The 21,791-nt window shown below is 44.7% G+C and overlaps 1 protein-coding gene across 2 annotated transcripts in view; it reads right to left on the bottom strand.

The window, feature by feature from the left end:
- Nucleotides 1-21,207, bottom strand: part of ltbp3 (latent transforming growth factor beta binding protein 3) — a 44,819-nt gene extending 23,612 nt beyond the window's left edge. Inside the window, exons 1-4 of one of the 2 annotated variants that reach the window (XM_056406143.1) lie at nt 20,607-21,207; nt 2,834-3,100; nt 2,008-2,174; nt 1,796-1,901 (exon numbers count right to left, since the gene is read on the bottom strand). In XM_056406143.1, the coding sequence (XP_056262118.1) occupies nt 1,796-1,901; nt 2,008-2,174; nt 2,834-3,100; nt 20,607-20,859 (793 nt within the window). In that variant the 5' untranslated portion in view covers nt 20,860-21,207. Of the gene's footprint in view, nt 1-1,795; nt 1,902-2,007; nt 2,175-2,833; nt 3,101-13,276; nt 13,704-20,606 lie in introns of those variants that run through there. The other variant, XM_056406153.1, reaches the window with a different exon arrangement.
- Between the last annotated feature and the right edge of the window lie 584 nt (nt 21,208-21,791).

Below are 21,791 nucleotides of genomic sequence, written 5' to 3' on the forward strand. Positions count from 1 at the left end.
TTTAGTGAGAACATTGACGTATAAACGTGGGATCAAGGTTCTCCTCCAACTCTCCGCTCAGGAGGAGAGCGTTCCCCAAAATGTGAAATGACATTTTGGCCTGACTTTAGGATTTTTTAGCCTTTTTTTAGTCATTTTCTTGACCTTCTTTTTTTTTACGAGGTCCTTTAATGTTGAAAAGTCTCTCACGAGGTTTTATTAAAGTATATTTCTTGTTCTTATTGTTGTTCTTTGAACCTCGAACACACAGAGGAATGTTCCTCTCCCCGCGAGAGAGTAAAAACATGTCGGCACATTTATTTTTTTACGAGAGAGAGCCGACTGCTCTCCCACAGAAAGAGGGCGGAAACATCTCTTCTCACTTTTTGCCATCTTCATAAAAAAAAAATACTTAAAATAAAAAGATTGAGGAGATTCTAAATGGATATGAATGTAAGGCGGCTGAAGAACAACCAGACGCACGCAGGATCGGGTTCTGTCCGAGGCCACTTCGTCTGAGTCAGAGACACGGAAACATATAATAGCAGAGTGGAAAGAACGTGAGTAGCCAAGATTTGTTCTTCTTGAAATTCAATCTCCAGCAACGTGACGACAGTCACATGGGCCGGAGGAGGAGGAGGAGGAGGAGGAGGAGCTCAGGAGAGAGAGATTTTCCACTTACTCTTGTTTTTAATTCTTCTTACTCACTGTCTGTGTGTAATTCCCGTAATTGTATCCCAACCGCACGAGCGCACACACACACACGCATGCACACACACACACACACACACACACACACACACTCCCATAATTCATCTCACCACTAACCTTCATGGAGCCATTCAAACACATCTTGTTTTTATTGGGAGGTGTGAAGTGATTGTTTTAATCCAGGGCTATAATTTCATAGATTGGGGCGGGAGTGCTGGGCTCAATAAACAATAATGTATACCCCCCCCCCCCCCCCTAAAGGAATAGATAATGACATCAGAGAGATGACTTCTACAATGCTGGGACAAAAGTGATTTAGAGCAGCTTGAAAATTAAGTATGAAGAGGCCTATGAAGTATATGAAGTATGCTTTTGCTTAGTATGAAGTATGCATATGAAGTATACTTAGGATGAAGTATGCATATGGAGTATATGAAGTATGCTTAGGATGAAGTATGCAAATTAAGTATGCTTAGTATAAGTATGCATATGAAGTATACTTAGTGTGAAGTATGCATATGGAGTATATGAAGTATGCTTAGTATGAAGTATGCAAATGGATATATGAAGTATGCTAAGGATGAAGTATGCAAATTAAGTATGCAAATGAAGTATACTTAGTATGAAGTATGCATATGGAGTATATGAAGTATGCTTAGGATGAAGTATGCCAATTAAGTATGCTTAGTATAAGTATGCATATGAAGTATGCTTAGTATGAAGTATGCAAATTAAGTATGCTTAGTATAAGTATGCATATGAAGTATACTTAGTGTGAAGTATGCATATGGAGTATATGAAGTATGCTTAGTATGAAGTATGCAAATTAAGTATGCTTATGCTTAGTATGAAGTATGCATATGGGGTATGCTTGTGCTTGGTATAACTATGCATATGAAGTATATGAAGTATGCTTAGTATAAGTATGCATATGAAGCATATGAAGTATGCTTATTATAAAAGTATGCATATGAAGCATATGAAGTATGTTTAGTATAAGTATGCATATGAAGCATATGAAGTATGTTTAGTATAAGTATGCATATGAAGTATATGAAGTATGTTTAGTATAAGTATGCATATGCAGTATATGAAGCGCACTCACTTGGTAGCTTGGGGCACTGGTAGCACTTGTTCTGTCCCCATGAGTTCCCCACGCTGCCGCAGCAGTCCTCCTGATTGGTCAGGACGGGAAGCGGCGTGCTGTTGCACTAAAGAGCGAGACGGGGTGGAGAAATGTTACCGACCGGACGGGGGAGGGGGCGGGGCAGGGGGCGGGGGGGTCGTCCATCACTGCAGCATTGTGGGTAAACTCACAGCTTGCTTGGGCGTGGTCTCCTGGAAGCAGCGGCCCTTGGGCTTGTGCCTGACGGGGAACTGCCGCGGCCCCGTCTTGTGAGGAGGAGGCTTGGCGTCCGATTGGTCGAGCGGCTGAATGACCACGGAGGTGTCCGACGCGTGGTGAACGCGAACGTTAAACTGCACTGGAGACAGAAAATGGATAAACTCACGTCATCTATCATTTACAACACAACACCGCGACATCGGGTCATCATTCACACTCGTCTTATTGGTTAGTTAATTCATCTTAATTCATTTATTTTTTATTTTGCCTGGAAACAGATTCAATTCCACGTTCATGCATACGCTCATACATATACATCTGACTTCATGTATTTTGTTTCTTTAAATAAAAAATAAAAAAGCTCACACACATTTATTTTCCTCTTTTTCTCAACACTCTGACTTTATGTTTTTTCCACTGTTTTGTCGTCCTCTAGGTGTTATGTCTATATATTGTCTTTTGTCTTTAATACAAAATAATAAAAAATTTAACAATTTTAAGATTTACAAATTTTAAAATGTAATTTTTTAATTTGTACAAATTTTAAAATGTAATTTTTAAATTTTAAAATGTCATTTTTACATTTTTACAATTTTTTTACATTTTAAATTTACAAATTTAACAATTTAACAATTTAAAAAAGTCAAACAATTTACACATTTTTTATTTACAAATTTAAAGTTTTACCATTTTTAAATTTTAAAATATTAACAATAAAAAATAAAAATAAAAATTTATTTAAAGGAGGAGCAGAGTCCCATCAGGAGAGTTCCCTCGGCACCAGGCGAGTCTCGGTACCTTCCGATGAGTGGGACATGGGCAGCGTGAGCACGGAGTGCGTCTGCGTGAACTGAGTGCGCCCGATGCTCAGCTGCTCCACCATGTGACGGCCTTCGGGCTTCAGCACCGCGGGGTAGACGGGCTGCTTGTTGCCCCGCGCCGCCTGGGCCTGCTGCGTCTGCTGCAGCGGGAACTGGCACAGCCGGCCGGTGAAGCTGGGCAGGCACAGGCAGTGTTTCCTGGAGCTGCACATACCGCCATTCATGCAGGTCAGGGGGCACACAACTGCAGAGAGGGGGGGGGGGGGGCGAAAGGGGAGGGTCAACAGTTCATATAGCCATGAATTACATGGGATGAGGAGACACACACACACACACATGAGCATCATCAGCACATGTATATAAAACTAATTCAGGAAAGAATGTGAATCAGGTTCATACACGTGTCGACCAATGGGTGTCCAGGACTTTAAACCAAATTTCCATGAACAAACATTTCTTTTAAATCTCGATGTAAACATGAAAAAGTGAGAAAATGTTGGATTTAAACTAACAAAGAGAATCACAAAGCATACAGTAAATAACCTTAAATGAGTCAAATGAATGAGACAATAGTTTAGATTAAAAGAATAAACATTTACGTCTTTTCAGTTACGGTGCGTTCACTATTAAGAACATATGGCGGCTTATATTTAGAGCATCTTAAAGCATATTTATTATTTAAGACTCAGCGTAAATTAATATATGAATATAACAACATTTACATGACTTTTCCAAAAACTTTGGGGGATTTCTTTTAATTCACAGAACAGATTTTTTTTTTCATTCCATGACTTTTCCAGGTTTTCCATGACCATACGAACCCTGGTGAATGTTTAAGCCACGCCCCCATCCGTCGTCTCTTAAAACCGACGAATGAACACGCTGCATCTCCTTCGTTTTTAATCTATTTGCAAACAGGTATAAACAACACTTTTCTTTTTTTTTGTCTGGCAAAAAGAAAAGAAAGTAACTTTGTCCCAGAATAAAAAATATTTCTTTGAATATGTTTATTAATATTAGTCTTAAAAACATCTGAAAGTAGCAGCGTGCTAAAGCTTCATTAAACGCAGACACATCATAGAGGCGGTTGGATTTTGTTGGCAAGGACGGCGTTACAGTGAGGAGGGGGGAGGGGGGGAGGGGCTACAAAAAGGAGTGAGAGGGGGAAGTTGTTCGTGTTGGATCCGTTCAGCGCCTGATGATGATTTAGTGTCACGGCCCATGAGCATGGCACACAGACAGAAAAAGGGGGTGGGGCCACGTGAAATATTCACTTAAAAGTGAAAGTGGGACTAACGGGCCCCTCGGGCCGCCAGGAGGAAAGCAGGTAAAGTCATTGATCTGCTCAACAGCTTTATTCTGACACGTGGGAAAAGATCCGGACGTCTGCGTATGAGGGGGGGGGGGGGGCTTCTGGCCGGAGAAAGATTAACATTCATATGCAGTATTCACGGCGGTTTTATGAGGCCTCCCATTGTGTTGGTGTTCACGTCCAGTTGTGTGTTCATTTTCCCACAATGCAACAATGTGAGGAAAGAGAGAGAGAGAGGAGGAAATGACGATTCCAGGAAGAGAAGAGAGGGAAACACGACTGAGGGAGGAGAGAGAGTCAGGGAGTCTCCGAGGGAGGACCAGAGGACCAGAGGCCTCACTCTGAATATGGAGAAGGATATGTTCCTCTCAGCCATAATGAGACAAACAATCACGTGGATCAATAAATAGATCGATAGTGAAACATTGTATCGATCGGTGGATCTTTAGTAAGATGATATTCACGAATTTATGTCATTCATGAAATGGTTTTTGGCACTTTTTGTAGATTAAAATAATAATATATTTAATGTTAACTCGTGGTGCTGGGAGGGGGATTATAATGTGAAGTGAATTAAGAGTGAGTAAAGAGGAGACGAGAAAAGAGGAGACGAGGAGATGAGAAAAGAGGAGACGAGAAAAGAAAAGAGGAGACAAGAAGAGAAAAGAAGATACGGGAAAAGAAAAGAGGAGAAGAAATAAGAGGAGACAAGAAGAGAGAAGAGGAGACAAGGAGAGGAAAGAGGAGATGAGGAGAGAGAAGAGGAGACGAGGAGAGAGAAGAGGAGATGAGGAGAGAGAAGAGGAGACGAGGAGACAAGGAGAGGAAAGAGGAGAGGGAACCAGAAGAGGCCTCTCTGCCGTGGAGCCAGTGAGCACACATGGATGTAATTAGAGAACTGCCAGTGAGTCTGGGAGGAGGAGGCGTAATTGGGGACTAGATCACTTTCAGCTCAGCGTCCTCACAGCGAAGGTCTGAAGTTAAAGGACCTCGAAAGGACCTCTCAAGGACCTCTAAGGGACCTCTAAAGGACCTCTCAAGGACCTCTAAGGGACCTCTCAAGGACCTCTAAGGGACCTCTAAAGGACCTCTAAGGGACCTCTCAAGGACCTCTAAGGGGCCTCTCAAGGACCTCTAAAGGACCTCTAAAGGACCTCTAAGGGACCTCTAAAGGACCTCTCAAGGACCTCTAAGGGACCTCTAAAGGACCTCTCAAGGACCTCTAAGGGGCCTCTCAAGGACCTCTAAGGGACCTCTCAAGGACCTCTAAAGGACCTCTAAGGGACCTCTAAAGGACCTCTAAGGGGCCTCTAAGGGACCTCTAAAGGACCTCTAAATGACCTCTAAGGGACCTCTAAAGGACCTCTAAGGGGCATCTCAAGGACCTCTAAAGGGCCTCTAAGGGGCCTCTATAGGACCTCTAAAGGACCTCTATAGGACCTCTAAAGGACCTCTAAGGGACCTCTATATGACCTCTAAAGGACCTCTAAGGGACCTCTATAGGACCTCTATCGGACCTCTATAGGGCCTCTAAGGGACCTCTAAAGGACCTCGATAGGATCTCTATAGGACCTCTAAGGGACCTCAATAGGACCTCTATAGGACCTCTAAGGGACCTCTATAGGTCCTCTAAAGGACCTTTAGAGGACCTCTAAGGGACCTCTATGGGACCTCTAAGGGACCTCTATAGGACCTCTATAGGTCCTCTAAAGGACCTTTATAGGACCTCTATAGAACCTCTAAGGGACCTCTATGGGACCTCTAAGGGACCTCTATAGGTCCTCTAAAGGACCTTTAGAGGACCTCTAGAGGACCTCTAAAGGACCTCTATAGGGCCTCTAAGGGACCTCTAAAGGACCTCTATAGGATCTCTATAGGACCTCTAAGGGACCTCTATAGGACCTCTAAGGGACCTCTATAGGTCCTCTAAAGGACCTTTATAGGACCTCTAAGGGACCTCTATGGGACCTTTATAGGACCTCATGCCGGTTACTCAGATTATTGCATCGGGTCCAGTGAGAGTGACTCGTGTGTCGTGGTGAACGCTCGGTGGCTGTTCAGCCTCCTGCATTTAAACTTTAAATGTTCCTTTAAACTTTAACGTCGTCTGCAGACGTTACATGTGACCGTGTGCGTGTGAGAGGTCATAAGTGGCGAGTCGGGCCGCACGCCGTTTCCTCCGAGCTCCGAGAGGAAAGAAGGAAAAAAGACTCAACGCTTTAAAAGCTGAGATCATAATAAGGATTTGTTTTTACTTTCCAATGGAATTTCCCCCTAAATCATCACCTCAAGAGGACATCGGCAGGATTTATGATCCCCCCCAAAAAAATCACTCGTCGACTCTCTCCTCGCCTTAGCGGCCCGGCCCTCCACGCCTTCGTCGTTATGGATCCGACACATTCCTCAAGGCTGGAGAGAGCGGTGTGTTATTAAAATAGAAAAAAAATCATATTTACTCTGAATGATTGTGAGACGTGAACAGGCTGAATGGGGGGAGGTATGGGATGTTTCCACACACACACACACAGCAAAGAAAATGGAGACTAAGAACAATCCAAGATGACTCATCTCGTCTGGAATTCAGATCAGCGTAAAGAAAATAGCGACTCTCTTTCGTGGCGTTCTGAAACTTAACGTAATATTCAACGTCCGAGACGAGCGCGAGGCGGAACGTTCCCACGCGGCGCTCACGCCAAGGAAAACGAGAGAAACATGGTCATGACGTCATGATTTGAGGGTTATAAGTGTGAATTAAAGATATGCATATGGAATATGTATGTGTTTATATATATTTATTTTTTTCATTTTATTTATTCTTTTTCTTTATTTTATATTAATTATCTGATTTATTTGATAATAATAATTGAGGAATATAAGTGTGATTGAAAGATATGTTTATGGAAGATGTATATATAAATATATATTTTTATTTATTTATTGTATTTATTATTTTTCTTTATTTTATATTAATTAGGATTTATTTGATTATAATAATTTAGGATTATAAGTGTTATTGACATGGAAGATGTATATATATATTTGTAATTATTTTTCTTTGTATTAATTATCTGATTTATTTGATAATAATACTTTAGGATAGGAATATATAAGCATGTTTTGCTTCTACCTATACCTTTTCAGTCTTTCTTTTTTATATATTATATAGAATAATATTGTATTGTATTGCAATTATTGACTGAATAAAATACACAATAACAAATACTCAAAAACAAATGATGTTATACTAATATATATACAGTATATATCATATCTGGGGAAATGATGGAATAAAGCAAAAAAGATTGTCAAAATCCATAAAATACAAAAATTATGTGACGCTTCAGTGGGATTAGCATAATTTTCCTGAAAAAGTAAATAATATTGTGTATTACACTGCTCAGTAAGCTAACATATAGACGACAGACTGGGAGCCACATTCTATCATATTTGTTTACAAATTACAGGTTAATAAAGTTAAAGTTGACTTGTCTGCAGAGGTAATTGATGTAAAAATCCATAAAATCCATAAATAATGTGACGTTTCCGTGGGATGAGCATTATTTACACTTTAAAATAATATAATACTGTGCATTATTTAACTGCTAAGTAAGCAAAAATACATCATGTATGTGCATGAATAGACTGGGAGCCACATGTTTCTCTATTTTTAGTTTTTACCAAATTACAGGGTAATAAAAGTTTAAGTTTACGAGTCTGCAGAGATATGTGGTGCATACGTGAAACTGACACAGAGTATATGTTGCCCTCGGAGTGCCCCGTGACCACCCACCCACTCGCTCCTGTCTGTCTTGAGATGACGCATCTTCACCTCCCCCCCCCCCCCCCCCCCCCCCCCTCCCCCTCCGTGGCGTCCTCGCGGCGGCAGCCGCACCCTCCAGCACAAAAACAACCAATTACAGCCCCGCAGACCGCGGCCCGGAGAGCGGCTGCACCTCCACTCTGCTCCGCCTCCGCTCTTAGAACTCCGCCTCGCGCTGATGGAGGGAGGAAGAGAAACACCCAGAAAAGAGTCTGAGATGATGCTCACACTGAGTCTGCTTCACAGTGAGATTTAAAATAAGATGACTTAAATTAGACTTTTTTGTCAGATGAGCCTCGTTTTCCACCGGTGGAGCCTTGTTATTATTCTTTTTATTTATTAATATTTCTTATTATTGTTCTCCCACACTCTTATTATTCTTTTTATTTATTATTATTTCTTATTGTTCGCCCACACTCGTATTATTCCTTTTATTTATTATTATTTATTATTTATTATTATTCTCCCACACTGTTATTATTCTTTTTATTTATGATTATTTATTATTAATTATTATTCTCCCACTCTCTTATTCTTTTTATTTATTATTATTTCTCATTGTTCTCCCACACTCTTATTGTTGTTATTATTTCTTATTATTTGTTATTGTCCTCCAACACTTATTATTTCTGATTTCTTATTGTTTTCCCACATTTCTATTATTCTTAATATGTCTTATTGTTTCTTATTTCTTATTGTTCTCCCACACTCTTATTATTCTTGGTATTTCTTATTGTTTGTTATTGTTTTGTTATTGTTTTCTTATTGTTAGCATGTAACTTTGAAGCATGATGCACATTACAACTCACATTCATGACAGAAATATAGTTTTATATCATACTTCCAAATCTATTAACTTCATTTAAAATAGTTTCTCTCTTAAAACTTTTCTATTATTATCATCAACAAACAAAAAAGCATTTTACTTCGTAAGCTTCTTATTTATTTAAGTTGTGCCATCAGGACAAAGCCCTGATGTTGCCTCCGGCGTCCGTCATAGAACTTTATTGGGGAACATCCCACACACACGGCTTACATGAGCCTCTAGATCTGGGCTGAAGTCCAACATTCACTCAGCTTCTGTTTGGTTTTCTCAAACTAAATCTTCGTCTTGAGTCGGACTCGTTGCTCCAACGTCTTCAACATCAATTATTTTCGGGTTTCAGCTTGTTTCGTTTTTTTGGCCATGTAACATAAAGGCAGCGTTTCTGAACGTGAGGACGGGACAGTCAGGCTCAATTCCACTGCCAAAGGATGGAAAACCTAAACAATGATATCAAACAACAACAACAACAACAACTAGAATGGGCACTCGGTAGAGCGCATATCTTCGCATATCACAAGATTGGGTATTGAATTATGAACATTTTGGAATTAGTTGCATGTCAATTGGATAAAAATTGGCCGTGCTATGGTAAAAAGAAGATGTTGACCTTTCCATGACCTTTACCTTGACCTTTGACCCGATTGATCCCAAAATCTAATCAAACGGTCCCCGGATCATAACCAATCATCCCACCAAATTGCATGCGATTCAAGAAGATTTTGACCTTTTCATGATCTTGACCTTTGACCCGATTGATCCCAAAATCTAATCAAACGGTCCCCGGATAATAACCAATCATCCCACCAAATTGCATGCGATTCGGTTTAAAACTTTTTGTGTTATGCGAGTAACACGCATACAAATAAATAAATACACGGCCATCAAAACATTACCTTCCGCATTTTCAATGCGAAGGTAACAAGGACTAACACACACGTGTTGTAACAATGACCTTTGTTATCCAACAGCTTCCGCCGGAAACTAAAAACACATCTTTTCCGACTATATCTGGAGTAAAACACAGATTAGCACTTCAGTGGACCTTAACCCTTATGTTGCCTTAGGGTCATTTTGACCCGAATCAATATTACACCCTCCCCCCGCCTTTGGGTCATTTTGACCCGATTCAATGTTTCACCCTCCTGTTACCTTTATATTTACTAACATATTTTACCCTTTGGGTTCAATTTGACGCCAGCAATTAAAACCTCCAGAAAATTATTAGAATTAATATTGTTTTCCAAGTTTAAGTGTGAGGCACTTTATGTTTGTTTGTTGACTACCGAAAGAACACCGACATTAAACATTGAATGGGGTCAAATTAATCCTAAGGCGGGGGGAGGGTGTAATATTGATTCGGGTCAAAATGACCCTCAGGCAACACAAGGGTTAAATAGCTCTTATTGTGGTACTTTTGTAGTTCGACTATGTTGAGGAAATGTTACTTCCTGTATTCTTGTTGTTCTGAGTTTGAGCTCTTGGTTGATGCACTTATTGTAAGTCGCTTTGGATAAAAGCGTCTGCTGAATGACGTGTGATGTCATGTAATGTCACAGCTGAGACAGAAAGAGACGGGCCGGCAACCACGGATCAAGTTGACACGTCACGCATGTCGTTAAATATCATCGTCCAAAGATTGAATCTAGATTTCCACGAGCAGATTGAAGCCAGCGCCATCTTTAACGCCCCGAGAGCTCCGTGGCTAAACCGCTAAACACACAGCGACCACGGGGGGGGGGAAAAGAATGGCGGCCGTCAAAAAGACGAGCTTCCCTTCAGCCAATCGGCTCGAAGGCCGGAAACCAGATCCCCAAAGTCCACGCCCGCCGCCGGCCGGCGACCGCACGACCACGCCGAGCGAGAAGGAGCGACCGCACGATGTGGGTCGGCCCCCTGCAGCCGAGCCAGACGCCGGGAGTGTGTGAGCTAATCACTGCCCTCCTCCTCCTCCTCACAGACGGTGCCCACCATTGTCACCAGAAGGCCTTCCTGACCTCTCCAGAGCCAGGAGGCGGGTGAGACTCCTGAAGTCGTGTCTGAGGACGTCTGCAAATTATCCAAATCTCAAAATCCCAAACGGGACTTTCTGGAGGTTTCCGTAGCTCACACACACACACACACTCTGGCAGAGCTGTGTGTGTGGAAAGAGAAGCCGGGGTGTCAGACAAGATCTTGGCAGCGAGAGAGATGATGTCATATAACAACCGTCTGGCAGCGCTGAGGCCAGGAGGGGGGGGGTCAGGGACGAGGAGCGCTGACAGCGAGACGATGTCAGATACCTCAGATACCTGAGGCAGGTAACGTCTGCAGGCCGTGGCGTGCAAGTCGTGGTGTTCGGGCCGTGGCGTTGGGGCGTTGGGGCCGTGGCCTTCGGGCCGTGGCGTTGGGGCCGTGGCCTTCGGGCCGTGGCGTTGGGGCCGTGGCGTTGGGACGTTGGGGCCGTGGCCTTCGGGCCGTGGCGTTGAGGCCGTGGCGTTGGCGCGTGGCCGTTGGGGCGTGGCGTGGGCGTGGCGTTGGGGCCGTGGCGTTGGGGCCGTGGCGTTGTCGTGGCGTTGGGGCGTGGCGTTGGGGCCGTGGCGTGGCCGGGCGTGGCGTTGGGGCGTGGCGTTGGGGCCGGGGCGTTGGGGCGTGGGGGCCGTGGCGTTGGCGTGGCGTTGGGGCCGTGGCCGGGCCCGTGGGCCGTTGGGCTGTGGCGTTGGGGCGTGGCGTGGGCGTGGCGTTGGGGTCGTGGCGTTGGGGCCGTGGCCTTCGGGCCGTGGCGTTGGGGCGTGGGGGCCGTGGCGTTGGGGCGTGGCGTTGGGGCGTGGCGTTGGGGCCGTGGCGTTGGGGCGTTGGGCGTGGCGTTGGGGTCGTGGCGTTGGGGCCGTGGCGTTGGGGCCGTGGCGTTGGGGTTGGGGCGTGGCCGGGCCGTGGCGTTGGGGCGTGGCGTTGGGGTCGTGGCGTTGGGGCCGTGGCGTTGGGGCGTGGCGTGGGCGTTGGGGCCGTGGCGTTGGGGCCGTGGCGTTGGGGTCGTGGCGTTGGGGCCGTGGCGTTGGGGCGTTGGGGCCGTGGCGTTGGGGCCGTGGCGTTGGGGCCGTGGCGTTGGGGCCGTGGCGTTGGGGTCGTGGCGTTGGGGCCGTGGCGTTGGGGCCGTGGCGTTGGGGCCGTGGCGTTGGGGCGTTGGGGCCGTGGCCTTCGGGCCGTGGCGTTGGGGCCGTGGCGTTGGGGCCGTGGCGTTGGGGCCGTGGCGTTGGGGTCGTGGCGTTGGGGCCGTGGCGTTGGGGCCGTGGCGTTGGGGCGTTGGGGCCGTGGCCTTCGGGCCGTGGCGTTGGGGCCGTGGCGTGGAAGTCGTGGTGTTCCGGCCGTGGCGTCGGGGCCGTGGCGTCGGGGCCGTGGCGTTCGGCCGTGGCGTTCTCTGTTTACTCTGGCTAATCGCCTCAGCTGCAGGGTTCCCGTGTGGGTGTAGTTTCCCCCGGCGCTCGCATTCCTCTGCCACAGCTTTAAATAACTCCCCCCCCCCCCTCCCTAAGCGAATGGGAGGAGAGCGTTCGCGATGTTGATGAAGGCTGTTTGTCTGATCTGTGTTTAGGACACACGAGCAAATATACACACTGTTCCCTTGTGGCGTCATAAACATTTTTAAAACCATCTAATTGTTTCTTTGTTTTTTATTTAACGATGCTTGTTTTAAATGCCCGGCAGAATTCCTTTTCTTCTGCTTTTTGTTTTTTACAGAAAGTGAAGACATGGACGAGTTCACAGGAAACTTCAGCTCAGCTCACGTTGTGGTGAGACAGCTGATCTTCTTTTTTAAACTTTTTTTTTTTTTTTTACGGTTTCACTCTCCTGTGATCAATACCTGGATTATTCTCACCACTGGCCTTCTTTTTTTTTTAAACCACCAAAAATACTGTCTCATACGTTTTCATATTCTGATCACCTTACAGCTTCACGGTCGACCCTCATGACCTCGAGTGTCGATCGTAAATAGACGGGCGAGGTGACAGAAAGTGTTCCATAAATATAAATATGAAACTCGTGAAGGAGTTACAAACAAACACGAACGATGACATCATCAAAAGAGAAGTTTACAGTTCATGAACTGGGCCTCTGGTTCAGGACAACCTGCTGCAGAGTTCTTTGGGTCGCCCGAGTTGGACCGCCTCCTCCTGGGTGTGTGTGTGTGTGTGTGTGTGTGTGTGTGTGTGTGTGTGTGTGTGTGTGTGTGTGTGTGTGTGTGTGTGTGTGGAGGAGCAGAGAAGGTCAAATAAACTCGCCTCCCCGAAATAGAGAGAAAGCAAAACTGTCTGCTGTATTTGTCGGACCCCCCCCCCTCTCTCCCCTCCCTCCCTCCCCTCCCTCCCTCCTTCTCTCTCCCCCCCCCTCCATCCATCTCCCTCTCTCCCACCTACTCCCTCCTTCTCTCCCTCCCCCCCCCTCCCTCCCTCCCCCCGTGTGCCAGAGAGAAACAACCCAAACAAACCCCCGGGTCTTGCTGCTGTCACTTCTCTCTCTCTAGTCTGAAGTCAGACCCGCGTTGGGACTCCTCAGAAGAGACAGATCCACTTCTCTCTCTCCGTTGTTTTAGGGAGAAGCAGCGACGCCTCAGAGGGTCGGACCTCCTCCTCCTCCTCCTCCTCAGTGAGTTCAGTTATTCCAGAGTGGCCCTGGAGGTCTGGAGGAGAGGAAGAGGGAAAGAGGGTCGTCTCTGTGTTCTCACTCTGGGATTCAAACCCACAACCCGGCTCAAAACTGATGTTTTATTGTGAAAGGACATCTTTCCTTCTCTAGAGTGAGATACAGAGCAAAGCCTCGTTTCCATGGAGACGAAGGAAAGCATCCCGCCACCTTCTTCTTCTTCTTCTCCTTCTTTTTCTCCTTGCCCTTCTTCTTCTTCTTCTCCTCCTTCTTCTTCTTTTTCTTCTCCACCTTATCCTTCTCCTCCTCTCCTCCTCCCTTCCTTCTCCTCCTTCTTCTCCCCTCGTCCTCCTTCTTCATCTACACCCCCTCCTTCTTCTCCTCCTCCTTCTTTTTCTCCTTGCTCTTCTTCTTCTTCTTCTTCTCCTCCTTCTTCTTCATCTACACCTTCTCCTTCTTCTCCTTCTTTTTCTCCTTGCTCTTCTTCTTCTCCTCCTGCTTCTTCTTCTTTTTCTTCTCCACCTTATCCTTTTCCTCGTCCTCCTTCTCCTCCTTTTTCTTCTTTTCCTCCTCTCCTCCTCCTCTCCTCCTTCTCCTCCTACTTCTCCCCATGTCCTTCTTCTTCATCTACACCTCCTCCTTCTTCTCCTCCTCCTCCCCCACCTCCTTCTTCTTTTTCTCCTTGCCCTTCTTCTTCTCCTCCTGCTTCTGCTTCTCCTTCTACTTCTTCTTTTTCACCTTATCCTTTCCTCCTTCTTCTTCTTCTTCTTCTCCTCCTCCTCCTCCTCCTCCTGGCTGATGGACCTGTCTCCTCAGCCAGGCACATGGAGACGTTTAAAACCATCTGCCGATGAACAGAAGACGACACGCGATGGCACGAGCGGCTCGGACTCACGGCGTTTACAATCTTTTGCAGATTTTGCGAATGGAAGTTGCGACACTCGCCTCGTTGTTGTTGTTGTTGTTGTTTTAACTACACAAACAACGCAGGAGACACGACGTGGAATCCAACAATCCACTTTTCAAAGTCTCGTTGGTCGTTTTTTTTAGGACGCGTGCGTAGAAACGTGGATCCATGTGAGCGCCCTGCAGAACATACAGGCGCGTCGACCAATGAGAGAGTGTCACGGAGGCGCGTCGACCAATAAGAGAGCGTCACGGAGACGTGTGCTCAGCGGAAACAACACGCGTGTGGAGTAACGACCACGTTACACACGGTATATTAACGAGAGCGGCGCTCGGTTCAACTGCTACTTACTGGAACCACAACAGCTGTTGCATCATCCGTGCCCGTCTGCAGGTCTCTGGGTTCAGGGTGTGTGTGTGTGTGTGTGTGTGTGTGTGGACTTTTTGGGGGTTAGCTGATTAAAAAAAAGAGTAAACAATGTCAACAAGAACCTCTTTCACGCTCCACAGCTCTTGGGCAATCATTCATTCATTCCCCTGAAACCTGAGATGTATTTCTGATCCTGAAAACATGTGGTGAGAATTTAAAAATACGTGTTTTTCGGAGCACACACACACACACACAAACACACACACACACGTCTCCAGTTCCTAATCACCTGGCTCTCGTTTTCAAACTTTCTCGCGGCGGCCAGACGAGCGAGTCACCTATTGGCTCGAGCTCCTCCGCCGCATTCAGACGCTCTGCGAGCGGATTCCTGTGCCGACACTCGTTTATTTTGGGGAGGAAAGGTCGACTCGTCGTCACGGCGACTCCGATGTGGAAAAAAAAGTCTCGGTATTGTTGGCGCTGCAGACGTTTTCCACTTGTCACATTCCAGCCCTCACACGCCAAACAACACACACGTCACCCCCCCCCCCCCCTCCCCGGCTGCAAGAAAATAAAAAACTGCAAAAAAAACAACGACACATGCTCAGATATTTTCTCAGCGCGTGAAACCCGGGAGGCCGATGACTGCAGCGTGAGGTATCCCAGGAATCTCTAACGTCTCACACCGAGGCTCCGAAAACGTGACGCACCGCAAAAGAAAATCAGTGGGAGGAAGAGGAGGAGGAGGAGGAAGAGGAGGAGGAGGAGGAGGAGGAGGGACTCTGACTCTACAGCACTGCGAGGTGTCAAGAAGGGAGAAAACCAGCATGGATTCACTTGACCCAGATTCAATCGAATTCAGTTTATTTTGTATCGCCCAATATCAGAAATTACGAATTCGCCTCAGAGGGCTTTAAAATCTGTACACACGACATCCCTGACCTTTGACCTTTCACATCGGATCAGGAACAACTTCAGGGGGAGAAAAGTGAAGAACCCTTCAGGAGAGCAACAGAGGAGGATCCCTCTCCAGGATGGACAGAACAATAGATGTCATGTGACCTGATGAACAATAGATGTCATGTGACTAGATGAACAATAGATGTCATGTGACCAGATGAACAATACATGTCATGTGACCAGATGAACAATACATGTCATGTGACTAGATGAACAATAGATGTCATGTGACCAGATGAACAATACATGTCATGTGACTAGATGAACAATAGATGTCATGTGACCAGATGAACAATAGATGTCACGTGACCAGATGAACAATAGATGTCACGTGACCAGATGAACAATATATGTCATGTGACCAGATGAACAATAGATGTCACGTGACCAGATGAACAATAGATGTCACGTGACCAGATGAACAATAGATGTCATGAGACCAGGTGAACAATAGATGTCATGTGACCAGATGAACAATAGATGTCACGTGACCAGATGAACAATAGATGTCATGTGACCAGATGAACAATAGATGTCATGTGACCAGATGAACAATAGATGTCACGTGACCAGGTGAACAATAGATGTCACGTGACCAGATGAACAATAGATGTCATGTGACCAGATGAACAATAGATGTCATGTGACCAGATGAACAATAGATGTCACGTGACCAGATGAACAATAGATGTCACGTGACCAGATGAACAATAGATGTCACGTGACCAGATGAACAATAGATGTCACGTGACCAGATGAACAATAGATGTCACGTGACCAGATGAACAATAGATGTCATGTGACCAGATGAACAATAGATGTCATGTGACCAGATGAACAATAGATGTCATGTGACCAGATGAACAATAGATGTCATGTGACCAGATGAACAATAGATGTCACGTGACCAGGTGAACAATAGATGTCACGTGACCAGATGAACAATAGATGTCATGTGACCAGATGAACAATAGATGTCATGTGACCAGATGAACAATAGATGTCATGTGACCAGATGAACAATAGATGTCATGTGACCAGATGAACAATAGATGTCATGTGACTAGATGAACAATAGATGTCATGTGACTAGATGAACAATAGATGTCATGTGACCAGATGAACAATAGATGTCATGTGACTAGATGAACAATAGATGTCATGTGACTAGATGAACAATAGATGTCATGTGACCAGATGAACAATAGATGTCATGTGACTAGATGAACAATAGATGTCATGTGACTAGATGAACAATAGATGTCATGTGACTAGATGAACAATAGATGTCATGTGACTAGATGAACAATAGATGTCATGTGACCAGATGAACAATAGATGTCATGTGACCAGATGAACAATAGATGTCATGTGACCAGATGAACAATAGATGTCATGTGACCAGATGAACAATAGATGTCATGTGACCAGATGAACAATAGATGTCATGTGACCAGATGAACAATAGATGTCATGTGACCAGGTGAACAATAGATGTCATGTGACCAGATGAACAATAGATGTCACGTGACCAGATGAACAATAGATGTCATGTGACCAGATGAACAATAGATGTCATGTGACCAGATGAACAATAGATGTCATGTGACCAGATGAACAATAGATGTCATGTGACCAGATGAACAATAGATGTCATGTGACCAGATGAACAATAGATGTCATGTGACCAGATGAACAATAGATGTCATGTGACCAGATGAACAATAGATGTCATGTGACCAGATGAACAATAGATGTCATGTGACCAGATGAACAATAGATGTCATGTGACCAGATGAACAATAGATGTCATGTGACCAGATGAACAATAGATGTCATGTGACCAGATGAACAATAGATGTCATGTGACCAGATGAACAATAGATGTCATGTGACCAGATGAACAATAGATGTCATGTGACCAGATGAACAATAGATGTCATGTGACCAGATGAACAATAGATGTCATGTGACCAGATGAACAATAGATGTCATGTGACCAGATGAACAATAGATGTCATGTGACCAGATGAACAATAGATGTCATGTGACCAGATGAACAATAGATGTCATGTGACCAGATGAACAATAGATGTCATGTGACCAGATGAACAATAGATGTCACGTGACCAGATGAACAATAGATGTCATGTGACCAGATGAACAATAGATGTCATGTGACCAGATGAACAATAGATGTCACGTGACCAGATGAACAATAGATGTCACGTGACCAGATGAACAATAGATGTCATGTGACCAGATGAACAATAGATGTCATGTGACCAGATGAACAATAGATGTCACGTGACCAGGTGAACAATAGATGTCACGTGACCAGATGAACAATAGATGTCACGTGACCAGGTGAACAATAGATGTCACGTGACCAGATGAACAATAGATGTCACGTGACCAGGTGAACAATAGATGTCACGTGACCAGATGAACAATAGATGTCACGTGACCAGATGAACAATAGATGTCATGTGACCAGATGAACAATAGATGTCATGTGACCAGATGAACAATAGATGTCATGTGACCAGATGAACAATAGATGTCATGTGACCAGATGAACAATAGATGTCATGTGACTAGATGAACAATAGATGTCATGTGACCAGATGAACAATAGATGTCATGTGACCAGATGAACAATAGATGTCATGTGACTAGATGAACAATAGATGTCATGTGACTAGATGAACAATAGATGTCATGTGACCAGATGAACAATAGATGTCATGTGACTAGATGAACAATAGATGTCATGTGACTAGATGAACAATAGATGTCATGTGACCAGATGAACAATAGATGTCACGTGACCAGATGAACAATAGATGTCATGTGACCAGATGAACAATAGATGTCACGTGACCAGATGAACAATAGATGTCATGTGACCAGATGAACAATAGATGTCATGTGACCAGGTGAACAATAGATGTCATGTGACCAGATGAACAATAGATGTCATGTGACCAGATGAACAATAGATGTCATGTGACCAGGTGAACAATAGATGTCATGTGACCAGGTGAACAATAGATGTCACGTGACCAGATGAACAATAGATGTCATGTGACCAGGTGAACAATAGATGTCATGTGACCAGGTGAACAATAGATGTCACGTGACCAGATGAACAATAGATGTCATGTGACCAGGTGAACAATAGATGTCATGTGACCAGATGAACAATAGATGTCATGTGACCAGGTGAACAATAGATGTCATGTGACCAGATGAACAATAGATGTCATGTGACCAGATGAACAATAGATGTCATGTGACCAGGTGAACAATAGATGTCATGTGACCAGGTGAACAATAGATGTCATGTGACCAGGTGAACAATAGCGTTACATGAACACATGAGTATGACGGAGTGAATCCAGCCTGAATAAACGTCTCAGATTCTCCTTTAAAATCAAAATGTGAGAATCCAAAGTTAGTATTTAGGAGAAGAAACAGAGTTTTTGAAGTGAGGCGAATGTTTTTATACATTTCTTTAGAGGAGAAGAAGAGTTTAGACTCTTATTGACACGAGCCGAGTTTAGACTCTTCTTATTGACACATGCAGAGTTTAAACTCTTCTTATTGACATGAGCAGTTTAGACTCTTCTTATTGACGTGAGCAGAGTTTAAACTCTTCTTATTTACACATGCGGAGTTTAGACTCTTCTTGTTGACGTGAGCAGAGTTTAAACTCTTCTTATTGACATGACAAGAGTTTAGACTCTTATTATTGACACATGCCGAGTTTAGACTCTTCTTATTGACACATGCCGAGTTTAGACTCTTCTTATTGACATGAGCAGAGTTTAGACTCTTATTATTGACACATGCCGAGTTTAGACTCTTCTTATTGACATGAGCAGAGTTTAGACTCTTCTTATTGACACATGCAGAGTTTAGACTCTAGTTATTGACACATGCAGAGTTTAGACTTCTTATTGACGTGAGCAGAGTTTAGACTCTTATTATTGACACATGCAGAGTTTAGACTTCTTATTGACATGAGCAGAGTTTAGACTCTTCTTATTGACATGAGCAGAGTTTAGACTCTTCTTATTGACATGAGCAGAGTTTAAACTCTTCTTATTGACATGAGCAGAGTTTAGACTCTTATTATTGACACATGCCGAGTTTAGACTCTTCTTATTGACATGAGCAGAGTTTAGACTCTTCTTATTGACACATGTGGAGTTTAGACTCTTCTTTTTAACACGTGCTCTCCGTGGTGTCAAATAGATGTAGACTAGACAGACGATAGACCCTTTTAAGGGCGTACACGGCCAGAGGGAATCGGTTATAATTGCTATGTGCTGTAGTCTATAGTAGAATTTACGAGACAGTATTTTTACTCCATTTGATTCATTTAAATTTTAATCCGATACACACAAGAGGTTTAGTCTGCACATTTTAACCCTTCACCGATCTGAAAGAAATGTACATAGACTTTTAAACATAAGATAAGATCATTAAATATGATCCATTGTTACTATTTAAAACTGAAGGAGGTCAAATCTGCGTTGGGAAAACTTCCACTTTTGATATTTGAGCATGTTTTTTCTGCTTTATTTTTCTCTACTGAAGTAAGAACTTTCAATGCAGGACTTTCCACTTACATGGAGCATCGATTGACACGTTTACTCCATCAAGTCGTTGATTTTAATGCTTTTTTCCCGCCATTAGGCCCATTTTAAACCATTTAATGGAGTTTCGTGCACTTTTCTGACACTTTCAATGCCCGAAAATACAGATTCCCCTTTAAATACTGCAGCGATGGTGTTACAGTGGCATTATCTAAATGGCTTTTACAGATGCAAAGTCAATATACGAACCCATGAACCCCCCTCATTACGTCAGAGCAGCACTATTTGGCATAACCATATACACCCCTCGTAAATAAAGTCGTGGCTCCACTCACCGACCCTGAAGCCCTGCCCGATGAGCGTGTCGGCCGCCTGGCCGTTCTCCGCGATCAGCGTGGTGTTGTTGCCCTGCTCGCAGGTGTCCCTGCAGCGGCCCTTCAGGCAGATGCGCTTGCAGATGAGCGGCGCGATGACCACTTTGAAGCGCTCGCGTGCGGCGGCCGCGCGCTCCGTGCACCGCGCCGGCGGCGGCCCGTGCGCGCTCAGCCAGAGCACCGCGAGCAGCAGCTGGGAGATCAGAGTGGGCATCGTGGCATCCTCCGCTGCCCTCCGCAGAGACCCGGGGGCATGGAAATCGGGCTCGAAAACGCGCGCGCGTTATTAGTTAAACCTGAGGTGTGACGTCGCACGCGGCGGAGGAGTGGAAGGGGGAAAAAGTGACGGGGGGGGGAAGAAAGTGCGTCCTCCCTCCCGTTTTAAGGAAATAAAGAAGTAGAAGGAAAAGATAATTACTTCCCTGTCGGTCCCGAGTGATCCGTCTGGAAAACAGACGCGTTAGACATCTTTAAAAAAATAAGTTCCTCCTCCTGGTCTGCTCCTTTTTTATTTCTTATTTGTGTTTTAAAGAAAAAGTTTCCCCGTCGCTCTTCTTTCCTTCTCGGTGTGGAGAGAGTGCTGTATGCGAGAGAGAGAGAGAGAGAGAGAGAGAGAGAGAGAGAGGGAAGGAGAGGTAGAGAGAGGGAAGGAGAAGGGGTGAGCCAGCCCTCCCTGGAGAGAAGCTGGCCACGCGCCAGGCAGGCGGCGCAGGAGCAGAAAGTGGTTTCCTTGTTGGTGATTCCTCCTCCTCCTCCTCCTCCTCCTCTCCTCCTTTCCTAAATCATAGCTGCCGCCAGCAGCTGCGCGCGTCACTCGGAAGAATAAAAACACACTGACACGTGATGATGCATCGCTGCACACACACACACACACACACGTTGTTAGTTTATGATGTATTTATATAGGCAGCTATAACTCACGTGACGCAATTTTGCAATATTTTCCGATTTTTTTTTAGAAAATGTAATTTATGTTCTTCTTTTGTTCAGCCCATGACATCACTTTTTTTTCTTCTTCTTATTTTAAGTCTTCCACCTTTCTGAAAGCGGGTCAACGCCTGCAGACCTGCAGGGTCACGCTGAGGTCAGCGTGGTTCCACCTGCAGCGATGAGACCAGGTGTCTCTGAGTCTGGTGATGGTTCCAC

Source organism: Pseudoliparis swirei, chromosome 3 (assembly GCF_029220125.1).
Source record: "Pseudoliparis swirei isolate HS2019 ecotype Mariana Trench chromosome 3, NWPU_hadal_v1, whole genome shotgun sequence".
NCBI classification, from domain to species: Eukaryota; Metazoa; Chordata; class Actinopteri; order Perciformes; family Liparidae; genus Pseudoliparis; species Pseudoliparis swirei.